The sequence below is a fragment of the Gadus morhua genome, chromosome 3 (genome assembly GCF_902167405.1).
Source record: "Gadus morhua chromosome 3, gadMor3.0, whole genome shotgun sequence".
Classification (NCBI taxonomy): domain Eukaryota; kingdom Metazoa; phylum Chordata; class Actinopteri; order Gadiformes; family Gadidae; genus Gadus; species Gadus morhua.
Window position 1 is genome coordinate 3,683,409 of NC_044050.1, and position 22,714 is coordinate 3,706,122.

Below are 22,714 nucleotides of genomic sequence, written 5' to 3' on the forward strand. Positions count from 1 at the left end.
ACATGAAACTATTGTGGTATAACACCCCCTTACCCTTTGGGTCATTGTTTACATTTGTCCAAGTACCATCAGTCTGTAGCCTATGCATGAACCCACAAACGCACGTCTGAACGCTTATGCTACTGCTTTCATTGTTGATCAACACTGACTGTAGCCTAGTGTAGTGATGATGTAGTCTATCTTAGAATTTATTTACAGATGCAGGTACAGCATTGCACAGCGATTTGCAAGGTAAATTAAGGGCTTGGTCAGAGAGCTGCCCTCACAACACTGTGAATCGACCTAGTTCATGCTGCAACCACCACTGCCACGCCATGACGTCGACATATATAAAATATATATAATATACATGTAGTTTTTATTCATAAAAGTGGTGGTTCGGTTGCACCACTGGTTCCGGCGTCTCTGCTGTCTGAGTTTTGACATAAATCCAGTCTGTTGGCTTTGGTTGCTGGGTCTTATTGAGTGAATGCTGGCCACGTGGAGAAAAAAACACTAGCAAGTGATATTTAACAATTATTCGCCGAAGGCGAAGTGAATAGTGGGGAATAGTTCCCCACTGTTCAAGGAGCCTGAGGTGAATAATTATTTTAGTACATACTGCCTGTGAGCACTACAAAAGTAAACAAGCTAACACTTTTTGCAGGGATTTATTGTTTTTTATTAGCGAACAAGCGGGACATTTTGTGAGGAAAGCAATATCCTGAGTATGAGATCTCAATCATGTGATATTGCCCAATATCCCAAGATAGCGAACCAATCAAGCTGAGCCATCTTAGGAGGTTCAAGTGTAGCATATACTAATTCAGTATATTTCGTAGTTCTGTAAAATCTGTGCAGGTTGAGAAGGTGATGTTTAGAAACATAGTTGTCATGTTTAGCTGCAGTATTTCAGGTCATATGAAACATATTCACACTGTCCCTGTTTTACTATTTAGATATGCCAAAAACAAATCAATTGTTTATTTCAAAACATTGTGATCATTGATTTGCAGAGGTAAAGACAGACTTAGTACTTAGTTTCAATTGTCATCGTGCGGAATCGATCCATAGTTCTTTCCAGATGAAGTACATGTACTAACAAGTGTATTCATCAACCAGTTATAAAGGTTTAGCATAAGGGATTATACGCATACAAATATATATATTTAATTCATAAAATGCCAAGAGCACAAACTGCTTTAGTATTGGACGGCAGGTAAAACCAACAGTGACTTGAGTAAAGAAGGTAAAGAACTTTGAGTGAGCGCCAATAAAGATTGTCTTGAGGCCAGTGTTTAATTTTCTTCAACGTTGAACCCTATTCTGGGGTCTATTCTGGTGTTGCAACAGGGCAGATAACGAGTGCTGCGTCATTTTGACCCGACTTATTGGTGCACGGGCTGAAGAAGGGGTGGATCATGTCATCAAAATGATCCACAAACGTAAAGATGAGCTTCTTAGCCTCCACATCGAAAAACGACACCTGTCCTTTTTCACAGTCGACAAACACGCCGATGCGCGAGGGTCTGAGGCTGAGCGCCAGGGGCGTCGCCGGCTCGGTGCGGAAGGCGTATTCCGTCCGGTCCCTCAGGCTCAGGAACCAATAACCCTGCGCCGGACTCACGGTGATCTTGCCCTTCCGGTTGACGGAGCGGCTGGCCACACCCAGATCCCAGTCTGTCTTGTCTCCGACCTTCACCTGAGGGACAACAAGGCCTGGTTAATGTCACTACAGACACACACACACACCGACACGCACACTCACACACAGGGATTTTACCTTGTCGCTGGTGAGAAAAAAAGGTAAATACATCAAAGTCAGGATAAAGTTGTACAGAACACAACTATGTGTACTTCAGACCGGTAACAGTCAGGTTGGACAGGTGGGGGGGAAGTGGAGAGCGTGCCCACCTCCCAGTAGTGTCTCCCTGAGGTGAAGCCCTGGCGTCCCAGAACACACACCACACGGTCAAAGCGCTCAGCCGTGTCCAGCACGGGCTGGTGCCGGTCCCCGCAGCACACCTGCTTCCCATCCACTGCGATGATCAGCCGGGGATGGGCCGTGTTCGGGTCCAGGGTGACGTCCTCTGGCAGGGGGGGGGAAACAGGGTTGGAATCCTACGCCATTCAAACGGTCTGGATTTAGATTAGGTGTGCTTTTATGTCTGTGCGTGTATTTACCTGCATATTCCTGCACCCTTCTCACCTCTGCAGAGGAAAAATACTTTAGTTTTGTGATGACAGATGCATGGTTTTACCACTAGACAATCCTGCTGTCTAACATGCATTCAGTTCCTTCAAGTAAACTTTTAAAGTTTTAAAGTGTGTTTTAAAGTGTGTGGTGGGAAAGTAAAGGTCAGAAACTTACTCGGAATGATCCGGGGAACAGATTGCTCTGAAGAAGCATGCTGACCTAGTTCATAAAACGTAAAAAAACATTGTTTACTTCAGTAGGCTACAGTAACATTTGCTATTGCAGCCAACCCTAAACCCTACTGATGCTAACCGACTGACTTATTTCATTTCCCTGAATACATAATCTTCAAATGTTCAATGTAGACAACCAAAGATTATGCAATATGGCGACAAAGCTTAACAGGTGCTTAAGGTCGCTATGCTCTACAATGAATAGTACTATATAATAAGTTTGATAGTTGTTGATGTAAAACACACATGTTAGAATAGAATGTGGATTTGTCACATTGTGGTAATGGTGCTGAAGAGCTAAGAAAGGCCCTTAAGAGCTAAGAAAAGCAATTAAGAGCTAAGAAAAGCACTTAAGAGCTAAGAAAGGCACTTAAGAGCTTAGAAAGGCAATAAAGAGCTTACAAGGGCAATAAAGAGTTAAGACAGGCACACACTTCTGGGCAGCACCAATAGTACAGGAATCTTGTAAAGACATGCATGGCATGTGTATGAAGTTTGACAGCTTGAGGAGTTATTTACTGTTAGTACAACAGGTATTTGTTTCATAATCAAGCCATAAATAATGGATATAGTAAAAGGTAGACAGACATTTCATCTGAGAAGACTGGGTACCCACCTGTGCTGCCATCGGTCCTCAGCACCAGCTGTGGCAGTTTGCAGAGCTCCTCCCGGTAGCGCTCCATCATGTCAGTGACGGCCTGGAGTAGAGACCCTGACGTCACCTCAGAGTTCAAGTGGGTCTCCGACCATTTCTTTGTCTGTGGGGGGCTGGCAAGAACGTGAAACGTCTAAAGGGAGGGAGCAAGGTTAAAAGATAACATGCAAGTTGTTTGTCATTCACTGGTCACTTTGCAGATTACTTACTTAGCTTATAATGGTCCAGATCTTTGATTTAAGTTTACTGATTCTGATCTGGCCTAACGACATGAAACAGAGGCCTAACGACATGAAACAGTTATAAATCTATTTAAAGAACCAACTACTTTGAGATCCAAACAGACCAAACCAAACGCTGGATAATGCATCAGTGATGACTTCAAATTACATTAAATTCAGCTAGTAACGTTGATCTCTAGTGAAGAAAGTCCCCACCCCTCCAAATCAGCTAAAGTGGAGGGGATGTCAAACTGAAGGCACACTTACTAATAAACTATACTATAGCTTAAATGCTTTGATATTTACATAACTAAAATATGAAAGGATATTTGCATTTTATACGTAAGTTAAGGTGGGTATGGGGGGGTCAGCTCTATATTCCCACAGCCCAATGGTCCCACAGCCATATGTTCCCACATTTCTAAGTATTTGAGGCCCTATATTCCCACAGCCCTTTGTTCCCATATTTCTAAGAATTTTCTTATTTCTAAGAATTTTCTCAAAATGAAACCCTATGGTCCCACATTTCTATTAATCTATTCATTTTGCTGTTGATTACTAGGCTAGAGTAGACCAGACCACAGCGTGTTGTTTCTTAATTACAGGCGAGGAGTTTAAGGCCCACAGCTGTAACTGCTTTTAATATCTGCTTACTACGTTCTCAGTGCAGTATTCTCTGATCGTTGATTCGCTGAAAACCTTGCACCTGATACGTCAGTTTCTTGTGAAAAGTTCAGAGAGAGACAAATAAAGTTTAGGTGGTCAGATAGGGTGACCAGACATCCTGGTTTAGCCAGGACATTCTTGATTTTGATTTGCGTGTCCCGAGTCCCAACAAAGCCTGTTGGGACGCTAAAATGTCCCCGTTTCCACCAACCACTATGAAATGTCCCCTGTTGTCAGCAATTACATAGCCAATGTGGTCTTATTATAGCCCGATCATTAACTCATACGCAACAGGGATGGTCGCACAGTGGAATGCTGATGGAAACCAGCGTACGCGCACTGGGCGCAGATGTTTGCGCATTTCAGAAGCAGGGAGATTCCATACAAAAATCGATGTCTAATTTGTCAGTTTGCTGTGTCTGCCTGGCACAAATGCTCCCATTGAGCGGATCTTTTCCATAATGAACAATACTACTTGGACTGACGAGAAGAACGGCACATAGACAGCGTTTGGAAGACGCATTCAATAGGACAGGAATGTCATCCCCATCCAAACCTATTTTGACAGAAAATGAAGGTGCCTTAAGCAATGACCTAAACACATTCTTTGCTAGATTTGAATCATTAGATAATTCCTCAAAGTGCACTGAGATACTTAAGGCTGTAATACCTGCCCCCTCAGACAGAATTACCATCACCGAAGAGGATGTGAGAAGGGTGTTTCGGTGTACTAATACAGGGAAAGCCAATGGGCCAGATGAGTGCAGTGCTTTCCTCCTCAAGAACTTTGCATCTGAGCTGGCTCCAGTGTGGCAACCTATATTCCAAACCTCTGTAGACACACACACAATCCCTCTGTCTTGGAAAACCTCCTGCATAAAACCACTACCAAAAATCCAATGTCCTAAAGAGCATAAGGATTATAGACCCATAGCCCTCACTTCAGTGATCATGAAATCACTTGAAAGAATACTGCTACAATATCTTGTTAAAAAGGGCTGCGGTACAGAGGATGCGGTCGCCACACTGGCCCACCTGATTACAAAACATCTAGATCAGTCTAAAGACAACTATGCAAGGGTGTTGTTCTTGGACTTTTCTTCAGCCTTCAACACGATACAGTCTGATATATTGGTGTCAAAGAAGGTCCAATTAGAACTGAATCCATATTTGATTCACTGGTATGCATGTTTCTTAACCAACAGAGTACAGAGAGTAAAGGTGAACAGAACCCTTTCCTCAGCATTAACTACAAATGTTGGCGCTCCACAGGGTTGTGTAAGCTCAGCTGTACTCTTCACTCTTTATACTGACAGTTGTCGTTCTGAAGAATGTCTGTCTGAGGGTAGGAGCAAAGGACCAGATCAGTACATTCTAAAGTACTCTGACGACACAGTTTTAATTTCTCTTTTAAATAGTTTCAGTGACCCTGGACTGCACCTGCAGAGAGTAAATAAGGTGGTTGAATGGAGTGACAACAACGCTCTTATCATAAACACAAAAAAGACAGAAGAGATTGTTTTTGGTGCACCACTGGAGATATGCAAATCTCCTATTACTATTCATAGTGAACAGATCGATCAGGTATGTTCATACACATACCTAGGAGTAGTAATAGACCATCTTCTGTCCTGGAAAGATCAGATTGAATCAGTGTGTAAGAAAACAAAGCAAATAATCTATTTCCTTCGCCGTTTAAGATCTTTTGGTGCCAGTAGAAGGATTCTTCTTTTGTTTTTCACTTCTGTCATTATGAGTGTTCTTCAGTACTGCAGTACCAACTGGTATGGATGTCTATCTGTAGCCCTAAAGTCACAAATGTTACAACAACTAAACATTTGTTCAAAGATTTTTCGACAACCACTTCAGGAGCTGTATACTTCCACGTATGACAACAGCATGCTGAGGTTGGCAAAAAACATCACCTCAAACACTAGTCATGTTTTGTATAGTGAATACAGGTTATTGCCCTCAGGAAGGAGATACGAGGTACCACTTTTCAAGAAGGTTAGACTAAAAAAGTATTTTGTCCATCAATCGACTTTGATGCTAAACCGGAGATAGGCGAAGTGGTGGACAATGTGCTCTCGACTATCTGTACCCATGTATGTAAATATGTTGTGTTTCAATGTGTCATGTCAATGTGTGTAATTCATGTTTTCTGTTTTTACATGCAACAGCTGCTGGGTCGCAAGACAAATTTAATTTTTAGGGCTGTGGGAATATAGGGCAGTGGGAACATAGGGTTATGGGAATATAGGGATGTAGGAACATAGGCACGCTCCCGGTATGGGAAGACAGAGGGGTCATGATATGTTTTGATAGATAGATTGATTGATCAATGGCTCAATCTGCCTGCTTGTTTTTTCTTCCCCCCCCAGTCGTACTTCCAGGAAGGTGATGTAGTCGTCCGTTTGCGCCAGCTGAATCAGCTTTGCGCTTCGTTTCTTCAGCTGGGCTATCTCCAGCTCCAGCTCCCGGACCAGACCCTGGGCTCGCTGCTCGGCATAACGCTGCTGCAGTTCTATTGCCTAGGATCAGACCACGACACGCCTGGGCTTTAGTGTGGAGTAGTGAGAGGTTAAAGGAGGGCCACCAGAAAGCGCTAGGGCCCAGCACAAGCCTGTTGGGTGTGTATACTACTGTGTGTGGAAAATTACAGTGTACACATGTGCAGAAAAGGTGGTTACCTCCAAGACTTCGGACTGACAGCGTTCCACACAAGACACAAACTGGGAGAACACCTGCACACTGCCTGCCGTCTCTCTCTCTGCACACACCTGGATCCAACATGGAGAAGAGGAGGCTGAATCTGCTTCCATCCATTCATACACACAGATATATATGTATATATACTTAGTTATTTAGCTAAGTAGCCTATATATGAAAGTGACGTACATTCGAGGGTAAGAATAATCAAAGAATTAAGTTGTAATTGGAGTAACTGTATATAAAATTATAAAGCAGCACAACCTAGTTGAAAAACAACTGAAGAGAGTTTAGAATGGCCATCAGAATCACAAAGGTGTGTGTGTGTATATTTATGAAGTAAATGCACGGATCAAACCAACGCGATCAAGCGACCGGCAGAGAAACAAGTTTTATTTCTCTGTTCGATCCATTCCATAATGATATAATCTGAGACGGTCAGTGGTAACATAAGCGCTTACATTGAGCGAATATCGCCCCAGAGAACCACACCGAATATCGCCCCAGAGAACCACACCGAATATCGCCCCAGAGAACCACACCGAATATCGCCCCAGAGAACCACACCGAATATCGCCCCAGAGAACCACACCGTCTTTTGCCAAAGATTACCACTGAGGTGTTCTGGCTCAATACTGGACCTCTCTTAAAGATCGTTGCCCGCATTCGTCCACTTAGAGGCCAAATGATCGGAACATAGGCTCCATGTTAAAAATCCAGTTTTCCTTCAAGTCTAGCTACTCTAAAGAGGAAGAAAGTGCCCCACTTTATCTGCAATCCTATCCTTCCCAGAGTAATTAAAGAAGACTCTCCATCTAACTTTTGGTTAGGTTCCTGACACCAACCCAAACATATACATCATTGTTCTGTCATAGACAACAAAATCACTTAAGTGCATCTGTATTTTCCTACACCAAACAATAAGAAAAGGATATGGAGCTGATGAGATGTAGAAATTGCAGACTCTAAAACCTTTATATCTTTCAGTGCTCTCTTTATTTCCTCCATTTTCCTCTCCCTCTGTGTGACCAGGTCCTTGAGCTCCCCCTCTGTGATCCCCAACTGGGACTGTAAAGAGAGGAACGTGGAACAGCAATGGTTTCAGTCAGTCCCAGGGTCTTCTGCAATGAGGCTATTTCACCGGTTTGAAATTACCCCCCCCCACACACACACACACACACACACACACACACACACACACACACACACACACACACACACACACACACACACACACACACACACACACACACACATACCTTCCTCATCTCCCACTCCCTCTTGGCCAGGGCGGCGCTGTGTCCCTGGTGCTCTGCCGTCTCCAGACAGGAGCTGCACACACAGACCTGGTGATTGTGACAGAAGTAGTTCAGGCCTCGCTGGTGAATGGGGCAAAGAGGCACGTTGGCGGATGCGTCGGCTGGATCGCTCTGCGAGGGCCTTGAGGAGAGAGAGAGAGAGAGAAAAAACGAAAACAAAGTCCAACTCGTCATGCAACAATTTGATGCCATCACCAAGTCCCTTTCTGTCACTGTCATACTTTTGGTATGGAGTCGGGACAACGTTCAAGTCCTCGAGTTCCAGCCTCTCATTTTTTCTCATCTTGTGTTCTCGTATGTATTTCTGACGGAGCTGGTAGGACTTGTTCATCGGAATGTAAAGAAATATAGATAACATCACATGAAGGGGTTAAGTTCACCGTTGGTAACCTAATACCTTGACATAACCATGTGTTGTACCTTCTGCACAATGCGTATACCTGCCAGAGGGATGCGATGCCTCCTCACTGCCCTGCACAGGCTGAAGCCGCAGCTTCATTTCGGCCATCACGTGTCCCGGCATCTGCCTCGATGGCCGATGATGGTGAGGATGTTTGGCGTTGCGCAGCCCCTCATCTCCGCCCTCCCTGGAGGATTCTCCAACTCCCACCACCCCACTGAAGCCCTCTGACTCTGGCCCCCCCTCGGACAGCAGCTTGAACTGCTCGGTGATGTCCTTGAGGGTGCGGTTGATATGGAGCTCGGGCCGCCTGCGGTACGACTCTTTGCAGATGGGGCAGAGGAAGGCCTTGTGGCCGGTCGACTTATCCCAGTAGCAGGAGATGCAGGCCAGGCAGAAGCTGTGTCCGCAGGGCGTGGACACGGGGTTGGTGAACATGTCCAGGCAGATGGAGCAGGTGAACTGGTCCTCGGACAGGAAGGATGCCACCGATGACATGGTCGCAACTTGACCACAGACGAAGAGAAACAGACGCTGAGGAGAGTAAGATCAAGATGGTTAGATTAAGGGAGATGTATCGAATATACTAGTATGTAGATGGATGGGATTTGTGGCTTGGGCTACATGGGATGTAGTAAAAAAAAATATATCGCTTCTGTCGTTACAGTAAGGATGTTCGTAAAGCCAAGTGCAAAGCTAAAACAATCGCTATGTTAACGCATTCCCCAAATACAACAAAGATAGCTAGGATAAGATGCTCCATAACTAAGTACTATAGCTAAATTTGACATAAACTAAGTCGGTACATTAAGTGCCAAGACGTCAACATACAACCAATAGGAGGGATGGGACTGGCTGGTTATGCAGAGTCTAGGTCTGAACAGGTGAGTCTTGAGTCTCTGAGCACCTTTAAAACAAGATCGATGACTTTTATGTTTGCTTTAGCTTTCTGCTAAATCTTAAATACATTGCACTTTCTAAAAAAGCTTTTTTAACTTTGCCTTTATTTTCTATTTTATTACTAAAATGCCTTTTTAACTTTCCCTTTATTTTCTATTTTTACCAGAAAGATACATGATCTGAAACCAGTGAGGAACTAAGGATAAGGGTTTGAGACCCAAGTTCTGTCTGGCTTATGGCGCGCTTCCACTGCAGGGTGCGGAACGGATCGGTTCGCAAAGGTGCGGTACGGGTTGCGTTTCCACCGCCAAAAGTGGGCGTGACCCGGACTTAGCCGTACCCGTTTTGGCCTCGTTTTCAGGACTCCTCCGTTGGGGTACTGAAAACGAGACGAGACGCCTGAAAGGGTCCCGGGAAATTCTAGCTACACACCCCCTCCGTTGATTGGTCGACAGAATCATCACTTCCGGGCGACGTGGGGATAAAAACAAACCAACAGTAGCCTCGAGGCTACTGTTAATAATATACTATTATTCTTTACAATTAACATGTCGCGTAAAACGCTTGCTTGGGCGAACAAGGAGGTGGAGACGTTCGTCTGCATTCTTGGGGAGGAAGACGTTGTTTACGATGTTTACGTAGATGCCGCGGCGATCGACATCCGGCCTACCTTAAAGGGTACTGTCGGCAGTGGAAACGCGACCTCGGAACTGAGCTGGGCTATACCACCCCCTCCCCACCGCACCTTTGCGAACCGATCCGTTCCGCACCCTGCAGTGGAAACGCGGCATTAGAGTCCTAGAATCTGGGTTGGAGTCCCAGAGACAGGACCAAGTTCCTTTGGGTCGGGTTGTAGTCCAAGAGAAAGGCCTGAGTTTTGTTTGTTAGAGGCCTTTGGTTCGTGGTTAAAGTCCCGACGTGTGTCTGGGTTAGAGTCCTAGAATCTGGGTTAGAGTCCTAGAATAGAAATTGACTAGAATCCGTCTTGGGGTCCCAGAGAAAGGACCAAGTTCCTTTTAGGTCGGGCTGGAGTCCCGACGTGGACACCAAATTCCTTTAGGTCGGGTTGGAGTCCCAACGTTGGTGCCAGAGAGACTGTTTATCTGATCTTAAATACATTGCACTTCCTATTTTACTCATTTCTTTGCATATGTTTTTTTTTACTTATCTATTATTTTATTTTATTGTATGACAATGTTTATATGTGAAGCACTTTGAGTCTGCCTTGTGTATGAATAGTGCTAGATAAATAAAGTTGCCTTGCCTTGCCATGCCTTAAATATAGACCATGAGATCTAAAAACATGAGAGTTCTAGGAAGGACCAACGGCAACTTTGTGATACTCTTTAGTCGCTGTTTATGAGTGTTATGAGAAATTGTATAGGAAATGCCCCACACAACGTAGAGTAATACTATCAGTGTTGGAGAAGCTTAACCCTCAATCGGATATGGACATCAAAATACACCACTGCTCAGACGAAGATCCACAAAAACACTGTGTTAATGATATAAGACTGTAATTAAGGAGTGAAATGAGTAGCCTCTCCTACACACGGCACCTTTGAAGTGACTAATTGTGTGGATTAAAATAACATTTTGCAATGGAATGGAATGTTGCTATCTGTAGCTTCAGCATGTCATACTACAGAGCCCGGGACGTGAGATGGGGGGACATTTTGTGTAAAGCGCACACGCACTTTAGTTAAAGGTTGGGTATGGAATGCTCTTTTTCGGCCATTTTTGCAAAATTACTTGAAATCCTTATCATAACCCACTTTTACAGCCACTGAGTTAGAAGTACTAACATGAAAATTAAACAAGTCAATCATCTGTGGAACGGGCAGGGCTCGAAAAACTCCAGCCAATGATTTCCAGAACCACCGAGTGGCATTGGACAGTAAGTACGTCAATCAAACGGTCGTACTGCACTCCCCCTCCCCGCTCGTGACCCCTTCGTGCTCGTTCTCAAAGCTTGTGACCCAGAGCAAGCTTCTGTTTGTTGTTATCCTGCGGTACCTACTGGAGCTAGCTAACTAGCTAGCTAATCCACATTTGGACCTAGCACTAGAAGACAACCCTAAACTCCAACCTAGCTAGCCTGGCTCGCTCTCGTGCATATGTTTGCGCTCGTGCATGATTGCGCGTCCATGTACTTTGAATGGGTGGAGTCAGAGTCAGCGTTGAAGGAGAGGGGGTAGGACCATTTGAGTTGTGTATTTTCAGAATCTGCTGGCGTTTCGCAAATCCCATACCCAACCTTTAAATTTCCTTCCTTCTTCGGCCGGATATTGGTGTGTTCAAGATGCGTCATACACCACCCGCACGAGTTGCACAGTGGGAAATCCCCCAGCTTTATTGCGTCATTTCACGCTTTTTTACGCCCCCTTTTGGTCGAATCCTTTCGGGCTCTTGAGAGTGCAGAGAGTTCAGAGAGACTACCGTACGACTCAACAAAAAAAGATGGCTGCACCCGTAAAGAGATGTATTTTCTTTGTATTTGTACCACGTTAGTCATTTTAATGTTGATTTCAAATGCTCTTACACTTGATTACATTGCTGCTTTAATCCGGTCAGTCACCAATTTATGCATTGCACAGTCTCTCTGTGCGTGCAATACAATTTAAAGTTTTGTTGTTTGTTTTCGAGCTAGTTTGCTAAAGAGGCTAATGTAGCTAACAATTACAATGACTAGCCAATGACTCACAAAGACAAACGGGAGCGCTGTATGTGCTACAAGCCAGGAAATTACATCACAAGAGCAACTTGTGCGGATTGTGCACGATGCATCTCAACCACACTATAACCCTCGTATCCAAATGAGGCGTGCCGCGTGGCTTCACGAATGACGTCATCAGGCAAACCAGCGAGTTCTAGCGACTTTTCAGAGAACCAACAACACAACGTATGCAAATGAGGCATGGTTACGTCACATTTGACGTCTTTACGCGAACTAGCGAATTCTAGCAACTTTTCAGAGCACTAAAAGCAACTTCTTGTGTGTTTTTCTTGGCAACACTGGTCACAGCATACATTAAGTAGAATGCAAACTCTACTAAAGGTTGTGTGGGCTTAACACGCCCCTGCCCTACGCTATTGCATTGATCAGACAGTGCCATAGACAGAAGGAGGAGCCCGGGAGGGGACATGGAGTTGGAGTAATTGTTTATAGAAAGCGCAAGTACGATTTATCTCTCGCACGTCCACTTTAGTAAGTCGCATGCGCGCTTTAGTAAATTGTACACAGGCTCTACTGAAGCGCGTGTGGGCTTTTCTAAATTAATATAAATGAAGTTCAGTTGAATCTGAATATTGAGATGCATGCTTTGTATTTATTTGTGTTTACAAGAGAGAGAAGAGAGCGTAATGGAGAGAGATGGATGTCACAATTGTTGATGATCGATAGTCAAGCTGTAGCCGCACATGCACGCACAATTATATGCCAACATCCATCCATGATTCACTCTCCCGGCAATCCTGTGGAAGGGCTGAGGGCCGGGCCAAGGGCTGAGGGCCAGGCAGCGAGAGGCTTCTAGAGGCCTACAGTAAAGGGGTGGGGACTTTGGGTATGATAGTGTCTTCTAGGGGCCTATAGGGGTGGGGACTTGATGTATGCTAGTGTCTTTAGAGACCTATAGGGGTAGGGACTTGGGGTAAGCTAGTGTCTTTTAGAGGCCTAGGGGTGGGGACTTGATGTATGCTAGTGTCTTTACAGGGCTGTACAGTGCGACAGTTTTGATCGCATTTGCTATTGAAATATTTAGCGTGCGAAGATAAATACAAGTCCACTCGCACCGGTCCGAAAGGGTGAGAAGGACCCGTGCCGAAAAAAAATATGTCTTTCTGTACGGCTTTCAATAGCACCACTAAGCGCGAGTGTGTGGGAGCATGATGGGAGCGTTGAATATTGGGAAATGTATTTTGAGTTAGAGGCTCGCCAGTTCCGCGCGACTACTAAAAAACTACATTTCCCCAACATTCACACGTTGAGGATGAGGCTTTGTAACGTTCGCGGGAAATTTACTTTTTAAGCAAAACAGAAAAATGAAAAGGTATTTCCCTGTATTCGGAAGTTCTTCTTCATCAAATAAAGATGGAAACTTGGAAAAAAAAAACACGTATGGAAGAGATTGACTCGGCGACCACAAGCACAGAACCGGCACCCTCGGACGAAGCCGACTCCACCCATGACTCCGTCTCGGCCAGCGGGAAAACGTACAGGTTAAACCCCTAGTGGTTAAAAACGTTCAATTGGCTGGTCTACGACTCGACTCGACTCGACTCGACACGGTAGCACCGCAAATAGTACCTCCTGTACGTGGGCGGGGTCGGCTGCGCGAAAGGGCCGTGACGTATTTTTGTACGCGACGCGAACAACACCTACGCAACCCACACATGGACAGAACCCACATAACAACAATGGAGGACATCGATGCGATGGTATTTGTGTTCGTATTATTAGCTGGCATGTTGAAGAAGTTGAAGCAGTGGAATATGTTGGCTGCGGCGCTGCTATGGCTGTTACCAGCATGTTTGCCATGTTGCTCTCGTGACTTCGTCACACTCTCTGGCCAATCAGTGGCCGGCCGTCTGCCGACGTCACCTTTTAGCATCGGCTCAGCTCGCTTGGAACCTAGAGCGAGGCGGTACTAAAAAAAGCAGCCACTTCAGGTACCAGATACCATGTTTGCGCGGTGGAAACGCCAAAAATGCGAGCTGAGTCGAGTCGAGTCGAGTCGAGCTGGTACCATGCAGTGGAAAAGCGGCATATGTTTTGTAAATATTGCCTCGAGGTAGGGGAAAGGACATCAGAGGTTAATAAATAAGTGTTTGTTAAATTTGTAATAATTATTTAATTTTGTTGAATGTGTTCACCACTTCTGGCTGCTGATGACTTAAAAGAGGCTCTCATAGTCACTTTACTATTGAATATGTTCATTGTCACTTTACTGTTGTTAAATTTGTTCATATAGTTTTACTTTTGTATATACGTCCTATTCTGTTCATATGGTATTTTTATTTTTTGACTGTAGTATGTGTGCTACCAAAATTATTTTTGTGCTATTGAATTTTTTCGCTTGCTAGCACCAGTGCTACCATTTTAAAAAGTAAGCGTACAGCCCTTCTTTAGAGGCCTATAGGGGTGGGGACTTGGTGTATGAAAGTGTCTTTAGAGGCCTATAGGGGTGGGGACTTGATGTATGATAGTGTCTTTAGAGGCCTCTAGGGGTGGGGACTTGGGGTATGCTAGTGTCTTCTAGAGGCCTCTAGGGGAGGGGACTTGATGTATGCTAGTGTCTTTAGAGGCCTATAGAGGTGGGGACTTGATGTATGATAGTGTCTTTAGAGGCCTATATGTATGCAAATGTCTTGCACGAATACGTCGTTAGTTGACGGTGGCATCATTAAAAACTTAACCTCTTGTTAAATCAATGTTACAACCAGGATGAGATTCATTCATAGATATAGGGATATTCATTCATAGTTCATTCAACATAGCAGTAATGCGTGTATTAATACCCTGTTCCGTTTCTTATGAAATGAATACAATATAAGATTCCACAACGCAGAATAACATGTAAACACAAACTTATTTTGGTATTGTCATTGATACTCAGAGTCATTTGTATCGATATTCTACAGTGTTGGGTATGATCAAAAATAATGATCTGGTTAATATTTCATCTGGAAAGGACACATACACACAAACTATCTATATGTAACAAGGTATGCACTGTGGCAAACAGCAGTGACAGAGAAAGGAAAAATATTGACTCCTGATTATGCAGCCTAGAATTAAGATGCATTAAGATTGTTTACGAAAGACGTGGTTGATTTAAAAAAGATTCAAATCATTCAAATGACTGACAACTGTTGTTTTGTCGAAATTTTGTGTACAATTTAACATACATAAAGATTGGACAGTTATAGCAAATAATCCATAATGAATTAGCCATTGGTGATTTTTATGTTTGACCAAATTGCATGACTTGTTATTTGTTCAAAAGTAAATGAATGATTACTGCCAATAAAATAAAACAATATAGGATTTATTGACCTTAAATGTTAACTTTCAATAATCTTTAACCACCCATTTTGTTGGCTTGCCCTCATGCACACTCACGCACGAACACACAAAACACGCTCGAACAAACGCACGCACGCACACAGCCATCCACACACACCCATGCCTTCTTCTCACATATTTTAAAGACAGGTCCTACATTTCCTGTTAGAAGGTGTTGTAAGAAAAGCATGCTGAATGTGTTTAAAAGTAGGCTATAGTACAAATTTTGCTTCTCAAATAAAATCTTTTCAATGACCTCCCATAGGCTTAGCGTTACACTACCAAGTTCCAGTTTCTCAGGTGTGATGAATGGGACTTATTGTCATAGGTATGGCCTCATGCCAGAATCCTCCAACGATGTTGACAAGCCGCTTTCAGTGCATTTGAGAACAGTTTTCCTCTTCATTAGCATGTCGACCGACCCTGTTCACTCAACTTTAGAGACAAAGCCTAATGTTCTGCTACCACAACGAAACGCCGAGCTGAGATGTGGTTCCTCTGAGCCGGGTCAGGGAGCGAGCGGAACTACAGGTTGTTACCGCAACAACCAATGTGCTCAACTTCATACCACACCTGGTTAACTCCGCTCTCTCTCAATGGTTAGCAACGTGCAGTCTCTGTATTCTGAATATATAGGTTTCTATTCAATGAAGTACGCACCTGTTGCGTTCTCCCACTTCCTTAGAGCCGCTCTCTGCTCTCTCAGGTAAGGTTCCTCTCAGGTTTGTGTGCGTCGCTCTCCTCACCACTGAACCCCTGGCCCGTGCCCGCCCACCATTCCTCTCCACGTCCCACCAAACCGGCTCGACAGGTGCACCTACTCACGGGAACCTTCCAGAAATACCTCTTTCAACTTTCTTGAGCACGTTATGATGGTGTTGTTTTCGTTGCCCGCTCATCCTGCTCTCTCTCGTGCTCTCTATCCAGCTCTCTATCCCGCTCTCTATCCTTCTCTCTATCCCGCTCTCTATCCCACTCTCTCATGTCCTCTAACATGCTCTCTATCCTGCTCTTAATCCCGCTCTCTATCCCGCTCTCTGTCATGCTCTTTATTCCGCTCTCTATCCTGCTCTCTATCCTTTTAAAACCTTTTAAAAATCTCTTTCCCCGGGCGCTGCACTGCGGCTGCCCACTGCTCCGGGTGTGCCGGTGTGCCCCCATGTATGTGGACCTCCGACAAGGTCACTCCTGTGTGCGTATGTGCATGTGTTCACCGGCTCCCGGATGGGTCAAAAGCAGAGAAAGGATTTCCCCCCCAAAAAAAAGGGAAAATAAAGGATAACTTAACTTAACTTAGGCTATCCTGCTCTCTCACCTTAACGAAATAGGCTGCTTGGATAAAAAGGCTAGGAATAATGTTTATCGGAAGTAGGCTATGTAAAATATAACATATAGAATGTATAGAATATAGCTTCCAAAGGTCTACAAGATCAGATTGAATATGCTTTTTTATTTTTTTTAATAAAACAATATAAAATAGCAACAGAGTTGTTATGTGCAATTCCAGAAGCATGCAGGTGACATGACATGAATGTTGCTACTGATGAGCATGTTGACGTAAATGTCAATCAACCTCAACAATGTATAGGCCTACGTGCCACGGCAAGTTTCACAACTCTTTTGTTCTGGCATAAAGACAAAAGGAGGAGCAACAGGCATCATTGAAGAGGAAAAATATATGACATAAGGGAACCGATAAGGAAAAAGGAATGCAAACCGAGTTGAGGCAGAATCTGGCTTTACTAGAATCAGCTTTCAGCAGTCATAGTTTATACAGTTGCCGATCATGAACCAAAGAAAGAAGTTCAATAGGCAAACTGTTTTGAAATAAATATCCTATGTATATTACACATTTGTATTGATTTCTCTGATGTCTGATCGGGTATTAAAACCTCTTTTTGGTGAAACAATGTAGGCTTACCAACTTTTGTTACTTAGCTATTTTATGATCATGTAGGGTGTGTGTGGATGCGAAATCTCTTCCCATGATCCTCCAATGAATCATTAAATATAATAGTTTGCAGTGATGTTCTCCTAATTTACTTCTACAGTCATGTGTAGGCAAGTTGAAACCAATATCCTCCCAGAGTATTTCACTCAAAGACAGCCCATGGAAGGCATCGTCATTTCTAAGAAATTACTCAAATAAAAACTCTTCAATCTTACCAACAGCACCATGAAACCAGCTCTGTAGACCCCCTAGAGTGAGTTTCTCATCTCATCTCATCTCATTTTCGTCCGCTTATCCGGGGTCGGGTCGCGGGGGGAGCAGCTCAAGCAGGGGGCCCCAGACTTCCCTTTCCCGGGCCACATTGACCAACTCTGACGGGGGGATCCCGAGGCGTTCCCAGGCCAGTGTTGAGATATAATCTCTCCACCTAGTCCTGGGTCTTCCCCGAGGTCTCCTCCCCACTGGACGTGCCTGAAACACCTCCCAAGGAAGGCGCCCAGTGGGCATCCTTACCAGATGCCCGAACCACCTCAGCTGACTCCTTTCTAAGTAAAGGAGCAGCGGCTCTAATCCAAGTTCCTCACGGATGGCTGAGCTTCTCACCCTATCCCTAATAGTCAGGCGGCTTAGGACCAGATTTGAGAAAAATGGGGACACGGCGGACAAAAGCACCAAATTTTTTATACAGGTTCTCCATCACCATACCTTTCAATTTAGAGGGGGTTCCACTTAATCAAGATGGTGGAAGGCGGCCATCTTGGATTTCCAAGATTTTCGCATGTAAAACCTATAAATGTCAATATATCAGCTTCCAAGTCACTTAGAAGGTCAATCTTGGTGTCAAAATGTACATTTGCTGGGTCAATGAATGCAGTAAAGATGTTAGGAATATCAGTAAGTGATGTTTTACCAACAGTAGATCATTTTTTTTGCATGCTATTTACACAATTAGTCAAATTAGTTGACAATTATCTTAGTTACAATTAGTCCATGAGCCAGGGGGGTTGATCAGTATCATCGGGGGGACAAATGCTATCATTGTTTTTTGGCAAGGTATACACCCCTAGTACTAGAAAAATCACGATAGCAGTGCAGGGGTGGTAGCGAAATCACTTTTTTTCAGCTCATGAGGTTATTAACCCCCTAAGATAAATTCAGTTTTTGAGAACTGGTGTATATCTGGTTTAGGCTCATGATAGGGATATTGTCAATATTCTATAATATGGTGCTTGGTATCATTGGAAAGGGGACCTTTTAGGCTTTCATTTAAGCCCAGGACTGAATCTGTCTGACAAATGCAGAGGTCACATGACGACTTTAAACTAGAAATAACACACATTTTATCACAATTTCCGCCTAAACTGCAATCTTTCTTTTATCCTTGGGGCATGAAGGAACATCAGGGACACAAAACTCAACAACTTCAATACTCAAGGCACTCTGATGATTCAGAAAATGTATAATATACCCATACTATTATTTGTGAGAGCCTTAAATTACACTTGTGCAGCCAGCACAAGTCTTCAAAATAGAATGGAGCCAATAGAATGGACAGTAGCTCATGCACGGAATGTTGATGGATTTTTGACAGTTTGGTTTTGTCAGTTTGGTGAAAAGATCGTTGGTTCAGTTGACTGGTTATAACAACACTACTAACTATACCATCTTCAATCAACTTCCAGTGAATTCCAGGGGTATTAAATGTAAGTACAAAATACATTTTCTCTTGTCCTTGTGAATTGATGGGGAATAGACAGAGGGAGATTATACGTACAGTAGGGCTTTGACTTCGAACTTCGTGATTCGAATATAAAAAAAAAAATCAAAATTCGAACGAATATTAGGCAGCCCTTAATATTCGAACCTGTTATGGGCAGGCCAAGAGTGAGAGACGTCGGAGAACCCATGCAGTCTATTCATAATATTGCCATGACCACGGAAGAGGCAGTGAATGAAGTATTGATTAGACAGCGATTTATTAGAAACATAATAAACCGTTGGAACACGCAAGACCGGTAACCATAGCAACGCCTGTAAACAAACCTCGCAAAGCCCAATCCAGGGCTGAATCCGAATACTCATACTTATAGTATGCATTTTGTAGTACGCCACAAATATAGCGCGTCCGAATGCTCAGTGTGCATTGTGTAGTACGGAATCTGAGGGGAGACACGTCATCTCCAAACATCCGGTGGAGTTACGGCGGTGTTCGGAAGAGTTCAGAGGCGTTCTACGCATAGCTGTAGACCGTTCTTGGCGTTCTACGTATAGCTGTAGACCGTACTAAGTGTAGTACGGTCAAGTAGTAGACACTGAACATAAATAGTATGTACTAAGTATTCGGATTCAGCCCAGGTATTACTGAAGGCATTTAATGGTCAAAATATTATTAATAAATATTCGAATATATTCGAATACTAATATTAATAAACAAACGAACTTCGAATATGATTTTTGGCCAAAAGTCAAAGCCCTAACGTACAGCTGTACCTGTAACAGTAGCTCATGTAAGCTAGTAACTTTTGTCCAGTGGTTTTTATGTTCATAAAATTCGTCATTGAGAAAGCAGAGCGAGGTTTCTTTCAGAAAAGAAAGCATGGGCTAATATTAGAGGTAAGGGTAGATAAGGCAGAGTAGGCTATTTCTTCAAGGTCAGTCATTGCCATGTGTTTTTTACTGGTAAAATAAGCCTAATAGTATTTTTCTGGTCATATTGCAGGATCAGAGGAACTGTCTTAGACAAGCTGATACTATACGATACAAGACAGGGCCATACTTGAACTAATGATCTGGTGCACATGATGGATTGGACATTGTGTATTGTATGCCAAAAGTCTACTCATGAACCACTCCGATGCCCTTTAAATGCGGATGGATTTGAAGAGAATTCTGAGCCATACAAATCCTTCCTGGACAATGTGAATTATTTCAGGGAGGTGAATCAACTGCCAGTACCACTCCCTTTTGATGAGGCCAGTAATGTGGAGCAGTTCGCCAGGCATCGTGCACAGTGGCATAAGTCTTGTCACTTTAAATTCTGTGCAGACAAACTGGAAAGAGCACGGAAGAGGGCGAGAGCTAGTTTTTCTGAAACCTGTGCTGCAGCTGAGAAACGACAGCGGCGTGAGCCTCTGGACAAGAGCGCATGTTTGTTTTGTGGAAAGTCTGATGGACGACTTCACAACTACGAGAGTCTTGATGCAGATGAGAATCTCAAGGTTAAGGCCACAGAACTGGGTGATACAGAACTATCAAGCAGACTTGCGGGTGGTGACGTCATTGCTTTAGAGGCAAAATATCACCTGACTTGCTTGACTGGATTTCGAAATCGACATCGATCGCTAACAAGACAACGCCAAAACTCCTCAGACTGTAAGAAACAAGAGAGACAAATCAAATCCAAAGCCTTTGTAGAGCTTGTCAGCCATGTGGAAAATTCTGTGGAAGGTGGTCAATTCCACTTCAAGTTCTCATCCCTGCGTGAACTGTATGAAAACCGCCTGCTCAAGCTTGGTATCACAAAGGAAATCAACAAGGTCCGCTTCAAGGAACAAGTCCTGAAGTACTTTCCCTATGCTCAGGAGCAAAGAGATGGAAAGAATGTGGTACTTGTTTTTGAACCAGGAATGCAGGAAATGTTGAAGCAGACATTGAACTCTGACCATGTGGAGGATGCACTGATTCTAGCCAAGGCTGCCAAACTTGTGCGCCGTGATATATTCAACTCTGCTGGATTCAGGTTCAATGCCTCGTTCCCCTCGGAATGCCAGCAGAACTCTGTTCCCACCAGTCTCAAGACCCTGGTCACAATGATGCTGGTCGGTGCAGACCTGAAGGATCAGAGCACTACTGACTCCCAGGCCTGCCTCACTATCTCACAGACCATCTTGTTTAACTGTAAGAAGAAGGCTTCAACCTCCAAATCACGACATTCACTGGAGTACGAACCACCCTTGCCACTTTACATCGGACTAAGTATGCACACGCAGACCAGGTCAAAGAAAGTGATAACACAGCTCTTTGATTTGGGCCTCGGTGTCAGCTATGATCGGGTGGTGGAAGTGGAGAATCAGCTGGCTACAGCTGTCTGTGAGAACATTGAGAAGAACGGTGTTGTGTGTCCTGCTCAGCTACGCAAAGGCCTCTTCACTGTTAGTGCTCTCGACAACATTGATCATAACCCATCAAGCACCACAGCCAAAGGTTCCTTCCATGGCACAGGCATCAGTCTTTTTCAGTTCCCCTCCATGTCTAATGTGGGACACTGCCAGGATGGAATAGGCATGCCTTCGCCAGAAACAAAAAGGAATCATCGCTTACCTGACAACTTCACCAATGTGCCGGCAGTTGCACTCAAGAAGGCTAATGTGGCTGTTCCCAAGACACCCAATCCGACAAAAACAATCGAGGGACACCTTAGTGGAGCACATGTGAAAGAGGAATGCTGGATTGAGCATTCACTGAAGGTGATCGAAAAGGAGGAGCTAGACCAGGGAGACATTGTGGCCTGGTCAGCCTACCACGCATCTCTACATGATGTATCAGATGACCTGCAGCCTGCTCTCACTCAGCTCTTGCCACTGTTCTACGAGAAGGCTGCTACGGCTTCCATGATCAAGCATGGGATGGATGTACAGCGTGAAGCCACACAGTTCCTGAATCCAGGACAGATCCCAGTAATGGCTGTGGACGCACCACTGTACGCACTGGCCAAATATGTTCAGTGGAACTGGCCTCAAACACATGGTGAAGACAAATGTGTAGTCATGTTTGGTGGCCTCCATATCGAAATGGCAATGTGGAAGACATTTGGTGACTATTTGGAAGCTTCTGGATGGACCACAGCACTGACTGAGGCGGGCATTGCATCCACTGGCACAGCCGACTCCTTCCTCAAAGCATCCCACCTCACCAGGACAAGACATGCCCATCAAGTGAGCGCCCTGGCACTGGCAAAGTTGCAGCACAATGCCTTCTTGTACATGATGCCTGAGGGACCACATGATGAGAAGACCAAAGAAGCCTGGAGACAAGACATGATCAGAAAGAGTCCAACATTCCAGTACTGGGATACCATCCTCAACATGGAACTTCTGGGTCTGATATTTGTGCGGGCCCACAGAGAACAGGATTTTCCACTCTATGTGGAGACACTCAAGGCTCTTGTTCCATGGTTCTTTGCCCTTGATCACCAGAACTACGCACGATGGATCCCTGTCCACATTCGCGACATGGAAAGCTTGCCCTCATCCATTCACAGGGAATATCAAGAACATGGCCATTGGGTCGTTAACAAGACCACAAACAGATTCTCTAGCATGCCGATAGATCAGGCTCATGAGCAGAACAACGATCTGGTGAAGGGTTCCGGGGGTGCAGTGGGACTCACAGAAAATCCCTCTGCCTTCAAGAAGTGGATG

At 44.3% G+C, this 22,714-nt stretch overlaps 1 protein-coding gene across 1 annotated transcript; it reads right to left on the reverse strand.

Moving 5' to 3' along the window:
* Positions 1-635: 635 nt before the first annotated feature.
* On the reverse strand, positions 636-16,316 carry btr01 (bloodthirsty-related gene family, member 1). Its single transcript, XM_030352605.1, has 11 exons — positions 16,004-16,316; positions 8,420-8,913; positions 7,920-8,100; positions 7,633-7,728; positions 6,642-6,731; positions 6,339-6,482; positions 3,026-3,197; positions 2,351-2,395; positions 2,164-2,190; positions 1,894-2,069; positions 636-1,681 (listed from the first exon to the last, which is right to left on the reverse strand). The coding sequence occupies exons 2-11, from the start codon at positions 8,875-8,877 to the stop codon at positions 1,313-1,315; spliced, it is 1,758 nt and encodes a 585-aa protein (XP_030208465.1). The 5' UTR covers positions 8,878-8,913; positions 16,004-16,316; the 3' UTR covers positions 636-1,312.
* Positions 16,317-22,714: the final 6,398 nt, after the last annotated feature.

What these genes read in the sequence shown, in the direction of transcription:
- btr01 (XM_030352605.1), bottom strand. Translation starts at nt 8,877, where the DNA reads ATGTCATCGGTGGCATCCTTCCTGTCCGAGGACCAGTTCACCTGCTCC. An exon ending in GAGCACTGAAAGATATAAAG is followed by an intron (nt 6,732 to 7,632) that starts GTTTTAGAGTCT and finishes TGTTGGATCCAG; the next exon opens with GTGTGTGCAGAGAGAGAGAC. An exon ending in ACTACATCACCTTCCTGGAA is followed by an intron (nt 3,198 to 6,338) that starts GTACGACTGGGG and finishes CCCTCCCTTTAG; the next exon opens with ACGTTTCACGTTCTTGCCAG.